Source organism: Vidua macroura, chromosome 2 (genome assembly GCF_024509145.1).
Source record: "Vidua macroura isolate BioBank_ID:100142 chromosome 2, ASM2450914v1, whole genome shotgun sequence".
NCBI lineage: Eukaryota > Metazoa > Chordata > Aves > Passeriformes > Viduidae > Vidua > Vidua macroura.
In genome coordinates this window covers 90056893-90065114 of record NC_071572.1, presented here as the reverse complement: position 1 = coordinate 90065114, position 8222 = coordinate 90056893, and the positions used below count along the sequence as shown (strand labels likewise).

The 8222-nt window shown below is 46.1% G+C and overlaps 1 protein-coding gene across 2 annotated transcripts in view; it reads left to right on the top strand.

Moving 5' to 3' along the window:
• Positions 1-1223: 1223 nt before the first annotated feature.
• XPO4 (exportin 4) overlaps positions 1224-8222 on the top strand; it is a 73582-nt gene continuing 66583 nt past the window's right edge. For both annotated transcript variants that reach the window (XM_053971732.1, XM_053971733.1), the window contains exon 1: positions 1224-1373. In XM_053971732.1, the coding sequence (XP_053827707.1) occupies positions 1293-1373 (81 nt within the window). In that variant the 5' untranslated portion in view covers positions 1224-1292. The remainder of the gene's footprint in view (positions 1374-8222) is intronic.

Sequence of the window (8222 nt, the reverse complement as noted above, 5' to 3'; positions counted from 1 at the left end):
GTTCAGGGGAACACAACAGCTGACGGTGCTCAGTGCTCTGCACTGTGAGGGATGTGCTCCAAAGAGGATCTGGCCTGGACCTACGCACTGAACACTCCTTGGCAATTGCAGATCTTCCATTTTGGCTTCATCTGAAGGTATCAAAGCTCCAAGTCTGCTCCAGTGTGCAAACTGAAGTGGAAGGCATCACATTTGTTTAAAAGGCCAAATCTTTAACCAGAATGAAATGCCAGTGAAGGCATAATCTAAGAATCCTTTTGCTCTTGTGGGTGCAGAAGTGCTCTCTTCAGCATATCTTTTAGAGTTGACATTGTCTTGTGACTCACAACCAATAACATGAAAGGAGCTCCAGATGGATTTACGTGGGAAAAACTGCATTTTAGAACCGTTTTAAACATTGCTGGGGTTTTTTTTGTTGTTGTTTTTATTGTTGTTGTTTTTTGGTTTTTGGTTTTTTTGTTTGTTTGGTTTGGTTTTTTGTCTGCTGTAAACCAGTTCATTTGTAAAGATGCTGACTACCCTCTCCCCTCCCCACCATTTTGTAAGCTATATTTTATAAACTCAGCTTCTCATCTCACACAGATCTGCAAGCACTGCAATGAACAAGAGACTGCCAGAAACCAGCGCCGGCACCTGAGCTCATTGGGACACACAAGGAAGTGCATGTAAATCTCCAGGGAGAGTGCCAAGAGGATGGCGCCAGGCTCTTTTCAGTGGTGCCCAGCGAAAGGACGAGAAGCAATGGCCACACTTGAACACGAGTTCCACCTCAACATGAGGAAGAACTTCTTTCTATGGAGGGTGGCAGAGCACTGGAACCGGCTGCCCAGGGTGGTTGTGGAGCCTCCCTCTCTGGAAACATTCCAAACCCACCTGGATGCGTTCCTGTGCAACCTGCTCTAGCTGACCCTGGCTTGGCAGGGGGGTTGAACCGGGTGATCTCCAGCGGCCCCTCCCACCCCTAACAAACTGGGGGCCGGCCAAGTGCTGCGACCTGGGCCCGGCGGGGAGCGGCGGCGGCCCCGCCCCGCGGCTCGGGAGGTCCCGCCGCGTGCTGCGGGCCGGGCCCGCCCCGGAGGCCGCCGGGAGGGGCCTGAGGGGCGGGGCCGGGCCGGGCCGGGCCGGGCGGGCGGAGGGAGGTGCGCGGGGCGGGCGCAGTCCCCGCCCGGCGCTCGCGGTGCTGCGGCGGCGCCGCCGCTTCGCTTCCGCGGCGGGGCCGGGCCGGGCCGGGATTGGCCGCGCGGCCGCCTCGCCCCAGAATGCAGCGCATGGCGCGTCATTGAAGAGAGACCATGATGGCGGCGGCGGCCGCGGCGGCGGGGGGCGCCCCCGAGGTGATCGCCCAGCTGGAGAACGCGGCCAAAGTGCTCATGGTGAGGCGGGCGGCGGCACCGCCGCGTCCGGAGCGCCGTCTCGCCTCCGAAGGGGCGCCCGCGCCGGACCTCTCTCCCCTCCCCGCCTCCGTTCCCGCTGCCCTCGCCCCTCGGGCGCGGGGCTCGGGGCGCAGCCCGCCCGGGCGCGCCGCCTCCGCCGCTCCATCCCGCTCCCCTTTCGAGCGGGCTCCTTCCCTCCCTTCCTGTCCCTCCGCCGCCGCGCCGGCTCGTCCCTGTGGCCCCGCAGCTGGGGCCGGCCCCGCCGCGCACGCCGCGCCGCTCCTCCATGTGCCGCCCGCTCCCCGTCGCCCCAGGCAGGCTCTGCCGGCTGCCCTCACCCCGCGCTGACCGCCCCGCCTGCGGGCTGTCCGTCCCCGAGCCCCCGTACCGCCACCGTCCGCCGCCCAGACCCTCGCCGAAGTTGCCAGTGAGCAACTCTCTGCCGGGGCGGGGGCCCGGGGCACCTCCAGCGGAGGAACGGCGGGAGGTCGAGCCCGTCCCCAGCTCAGCGGGGACAGCGAGGCACCCTGGGCAGCGTGGAAGCGGCCTCGGGAGTGGCGCGATCCGGTTCTAGAGTTTTCCTTTAAGTGGAGGGGCACCGAGGAGCCAGAGGCTCACGGTGCTGCCGCGTTGAAGCAAAGCCGTTAGTGGTGCTTCGCATTTGATCTGTTTAATTATCAATTAACTGCCCCTGATGTCTGTGTGTTACCTTGTTTTCATAACTACGTGGAAGAGAAAGCCCATATGGGCAAAGATCAGAAATGCGGTGGGGCTGGATGCCAGTAGTGACCATTTGTGTTAAAACATCCTAGATTAGCATCCTTGTAAAAGACTTTTTGAATGAAAAGCTCTGTGTTGGCTGGTATAGTTTACAGGTCTTTATTGCAGATCTTCTGTACATGTCTAGCTGAAAGCCTTCCCCACAGAATTTATCTTACCAAAAAGTGATTCTGACAGAAATAAAGTTTGTAAGGTGTTGCTATTAATGCGATTTCAAAAGAACCAAAGAAATACTAGCAAAGCTTTTCTGGTATCAATAATTACTCAATGGCCAGAGCCTGAACAATTGAGTTTTAATGTCTTGCTGAAGTAGCTCGACTGCAAAGTGAGAGGTGATCAGCTTTACTCATGGGTGTCCCATCAAAATATTCGTGTTACTCCTTGTCAAGTAAAAGCCTGAAAAACACTGTGTTTCCAAGCAGCACAGTAAATATAAGTAGCTTGGCGGCAAGCTCTAGTCCTTTTAGAAAAATACTTCAAAAAGTATGCCACTAGTGATGGGTTTCAAGCTTTGAGCTGCCTTTGATTCGTGCATGCTTTACAAAATGTCTTTGTAGATTGTTAGATATCCTGGTAAGGTCTGCGTATCTCTGTTTTAAAAATAACACAAATGCAGTAATTACTAGGAGAGTTTGACTTAGTAAGGAAAATCAGTAGTAAGTATTACTGTGTAACAGAACAGGGGTGTAGAAGGAAGCTGGTAATTAAGTAGTTTTCAGTATCAAACCAATCGCACGTGCAGTGGCATCTCCAAAGTCTTGCATCTGTGCTTGAAGACTAAATGTAACTTGTTGTGGGCATTGTTTCTCTAGTATAGCCTGCTAGCACAGAGAGGGAAATGCAACTTACTGTGGAGTTGAATTAAGTAAAAACCTTAATACAATTAAAAGGTGCAGGCCTCTTATGGTAATGTTTGTGCTTCTGTTGAAGAATAGTTGCTGAACTTGCTGATAAAAATACGTCTTGGGTCTGCAAGCACATGGATGGTAGGATCCTTTTTGAATTTCTACCTTCCTCCCTACAGCCTCTGACAGTATGAAAGCGGACTTGTGGTATTTAGCTTTTTCTTCTTTTATTTCTTTTCCATGGCTGATCTTGGAAGTTTCATAGACAGCACTAACGTGAGAAGAGCTAGTTAGATGGCTCTTACTGAGGAAGCTGCATGAAACAGGGATATTCACTAAGGCTGTCTGTGAGGGTAAGGACTCAGAAACAAGCTTTAAGCAGGGTAGGCTGTGGAAGAGCTCCTTCTCAGAAATCATCAAGTCTTTGGAGGGATGCAGAAGAGGAGTGCAGCTCAGCAGGTGCTTCAGGTCGACATGAGACCCCGGAGACTGAAAGAGTTATGAGCTTTGCTCTTGTTCTGTCTTGCTAGCAACTGTACAAAAATAGGGGCCTAATTGTGTTTCAGAACTGCACCTATACAGTGATGATCTGAATATCATTTAGCCAGAGGGCAGCATTGTTTGGTTAAAGGTCCTCTTAGGGATGAGAGTGGGGAAGTTATCTCTCTGTGGCAGATGGGAGGAGTGAACTGATCAAGCAACCTGCTGGGATCACTTAGAAAGGTATTTATGTAAAAATCTGTGGACTTGTGGGGTGAAGTGTGATGAACCTGTTGCTAGCGTTGGAGGTCATGAATCAGCCACCTTGCAGTGGAGCCGTACCTGAAGCAATGGGAAAGGGCAGAGCTGTGAATTGTCTGACAATAGATGGCAGAAGGTTTTAACTGGGCAGGGTGCTGTGAAGGGATTCAGCAAGGTTTTCTTGTGACAGTCTGTCGCAGCTGAGACAGTGGCAATCCTTGCAAAATACGGATGGCTAGGGATGCATCAAAGGTTTTTCAGCATTTCAAAATACAGAGCAGGGAGTGGTGGTGGTTTTCTTGATACTTGCCTTGATTTCAAATTGAAATACTAAGCCTTGAGGAAAATAATGGCATGCTAATAAAAAGACCTGAATGTGTTTAATTAACTTTCCTTGAGGATAAGCATGGATTACTGTGAGCTCTCTAAATCTTTGAGAAGTATTTTCTTAATTTTTTTTCATTGCTCTGGGTTAGTTGACTTTTCCTTTGAAAAATTACTTTTTAGATGTCAGATAAAAAATGCCCAAGTCCTGATTGCCTAAACTGCTGATCTTTATAGACTTTACAAACCATGGCATGCCATGTTTAAAAACTGGAAATGTTCAATCTTTTCTCTCACCAAGCTCTTCTACAGGTGCATAGAAATGCTTTTCCCTTGTTACCAGTAGTGCCTTTCAACAGGTTCTAGATAGCTCACATTCAAAAGGCCTAATTTGAGAAAGGATTGGAATTTGGTATAAATTGACAAATTGTTATGAAAGATCAATTGTCATTAGCTGCCAAATATGATTTTGAAGGCTGGTGCTATGACTATTTTCTTTAATATGTGTAAAAGTATTTGAGGTATAAAAATTGAGTATGTAATTCCTTTCTAGTAAAGGTGCATGGTGTTCACCTGAAGATCCCCATTAATGCTTTGCTGTGAAGTTTCTCTGTGTCACAGGCTGGTATCCATGTTTGGCCTATGTGACTTTGGCTTGGTAAAGACCATACACCAACATCTGCATGACTTGATTTAATCTACTCCTCTTCTATTTCCTACTGGCATGGTGTCTCCTGACCATGTATCTCCTATCTATTATGTTCTGTTTAGCTCTGGTGGTAATTAATGCCAAATATAATTAGTACCAGTTAAGCACTGTTTTAATAGCTGTCTTCATGGATTAGAGAAGACATTGGTTGTATTATTAAGGAAAGAAATGTAAATTTCATCCCAGAAGTGAGAGGATGAAGTAGGAAACATGCCTAACACTGCCTAGTTATTGCTGAGAGTTTATTAAAGCAGGTTGAAATTTTCTGGCATATGATATTCTCTGACACTTAAATGTAAATTCACAGGTTATTGCTTGTTCGCCCCACCTCCCTCCAAAAAGAGGTTCTCTGTTCTTACCTACATCTCTGCTTTCTCCCTTGTGACCCTGTGCAGAAGATATTAATATTGCTGAGATGACATAGGAATTAAACAACGGAATGGATTTCTGTCAGGTTAACAAGATGTATTGGCTATCTGTGCAACCATTTAGGTTGCAGAGCTAGCACAGGGGCACTGAAATTAGATTGTTGGACACATACAGAGCTGCTCTGCCCCTGCTAGTTGGGAGTTGTCAGGTTGGCTCAAGTGTATAATATACCTTCACTGTACAATTTACTTGCTAACTCCAACTCCTGATATTAGAAATGCCAGACTTCACTTAGAGCTGCACACTGAAAAGAGAAGAGGTTACAAGTTTCAGAAGGGAACATTCCAGCTGGAGAGAAGACAAAAAACCACAGTAAGTGTGACTGGTGAAGGCAGTGGAGCAAGCTGTGTAGGTAGGCTGTGGGATCTCCTATCTTTGGAGATATTTAATACTTGACTGAACAAGTCCCTGAACAACCTGATCTAACTTTGAAAGAATTTATTTTTTGGGCAGGGGCTTGAGTGAAGTAGGTCCAGAGGTCCGTGTTAGGCTATTCTATGTGGTGTGGCTCTTGGAAAGTTCAAAGAACATTTGACCAAAGGCAGCAACTGACAGAAGAAGACACAGTCTTAAGCTGTACCAAGGGAAATATAGGTTGGATATTAGGAAAAAGATTTTTACAGGAAGAGTGATCAAGTACTGGAATTGTCTGCCTGGGAAGGTGGTGGAGTCACCATCCCTGGATGTGGCACTCAGTGCCATGGTTTAGTTGAGGTGTTAGGGCATGGATTGGACTCAGTGATCTTGAAGGTCTCTTCCAACCTCGTGATTCTGTGATTTTGCAGGAGAGTTCCATTCTTTAGAAGTTTGTAAATGTTCTGTTTTGACTGTGGTCTGTTTCAAAGGGTGGATGTTAGGTGTGTGTTGGATTCTCACATCACCACCTTCTCACAGTACCGCTTAATTCATGATTTATCCTGCTATTCTGAAGGAGATTTCAGGCTGAAGTTGGGTGGTATGACAGTGGTCCTAGAAATTTCACTTTCAGATGTTCAAATAAGCTTACAGAATAAGAGCATAAGGGAGCATGTTAGTAGGATCAGATTGTTTATACCATCAACCAAGACAGTTTATGTGGTGTCTCTTTTTGACCTACTTTTGTGGAGACCAGGCCTGTTGTGGTAAGTGTATGAAATTGTAAGGAAATAAACCCCCCTGCCTTCTAGCTAGTCCTCAGATATCAGGGTGGGCTGGGTACAGATAGGCTTAATTTCTCATTTATAACCACTTAGGCACTAGAGTCCAGTCACATTGAATGAGAACTTTCATGGTTGTGGAGTCATGAATAGTCTGTTTTGTTGAAGCAGCAGATTATAAGTTCTTGTTAGATTGCTGATAACTGCACTAGACCTACAAAATATAAGTGCATAGCTCTGTGTGCAAGTGTTCCCAGGTAAGCTCCAATGCAGTCAGAGAAGCAAATCTTACCACAGAGTTGTGCCTGCTTTGGGGAGAGGAGAGGAGCAGGCCCATTGACTTATATGTAGAGTGGGGTTGTGTTCTTGTCCTTCCATAGTGAAGGATTTCAAATATCAATTTGTACTTCTTGGACAAAAGGATGAATGACTGCAGTTGAAAATCATTGGCAGCCTGTTGCTGCCATCATAGTTGAAGGGTGGGGGAACATCTGTTTTCTTATTTTCATATTGGTAGGTGTGGCTTTTAATATATAAACAAGGGGTGAATGAGGGTCTTTGGTTACCTTCAAACTGAGCTACCTATCTTGTGGCTGAAAAAGCACAGAAGTGTGGTACATCAGTGTGCTCCTCCACACGGCTGAGGCAGCAGTGGTGGCCATCTGACCTTCACCAGGTCTTTACTCCCATCATTGTCTCCTCAGAGGAACAGATCTAAACCAGGGCTTGTTGTGCACAGTGAAGGGGCAGTGAGGCTGAGGGCTGGCACAGAGACATGGGTGCTTCTGCACTTCACTGAGACAACACAGGGCTCTGGGGTCTCTGCTTCACCCAGGCAACATGCAGTTGTTAAGCCTTGCTCAAGCCCAGGTGCAAGATGAGCAAGTGGCCTAGCTTGTGGTTTCACTGAATCAGCCTCATCAATTCTCCACTATCTCACATCTTGACATAACCAGCCAGCCTTTTCTCCACAAAGGCCATGACAATCCTTATTCCACAAGGAAGTTCAGTTTCTTGTTGCAATATGTCTTCATTGTGAGGCAATTTTTCAGACTGTGAAGCATGGCTCATAGTAAGGGTGAAAGGGAGAGATGGAGTAGCTCTGCTTTTGTTATGGCAGGTTGCCTGTTGGAAAAAATCAGACAAATGAATCATTCCCATGCTGAGAAGATTTGTGAAAGTCCTCCAAGTTGTCACCCATGAAACAAGCAGGATGTGTGCTATATTATGACTAGAATAGAGAAAACTTCTGCTCAGATGGGTTTTTTTCCAGTGGTTGCCTGTAGCTGCTGATTTAGAGAGGTCTGAAAAGTAAGGATGATTCTTTTATTAGTGGACACTTTACATTATTTCCATTAGCAATTTCAAAAGCTTGAGATGTTGTCGTTGTTTTTTGCCCACAAATGGGTCCAGTTGCTTTTGGAGTGCTTTTTTTTTCTTCTTCTAGTTTTTATATATATTATTTAATCTTTATATATATATATATATATATATATATATATATATACATAAAACATGCTTTTCTGAGTGTAATGGGGTTTACAAGTGTTTTTGGAAAAAGATCAATATAGTTATTTGAGTGAAACCTGCTGGTTCATAATTTAAGTAATTCTTAAATTATGAGAAATAACTATAAAATGTTCTGATTTTTCTTCTACAGTATCCATTGTGATTTTGTATAATTATCTGATTGCATCCTCCAGCCATCTCTTAGCTAAACTGGAGGGTCTTGTAATTTTTTTCATATGGGATGTTCCCCCATACATCAAATCATCCCAATGTAATTTTTTAGGTTTATGATGCTGTTTTTGAATGAACTGACCAGAATTCTGTGATGTAGGTACTTGAGGATTTTCGATGATTGTAAATTTTTGATATTCTTCTG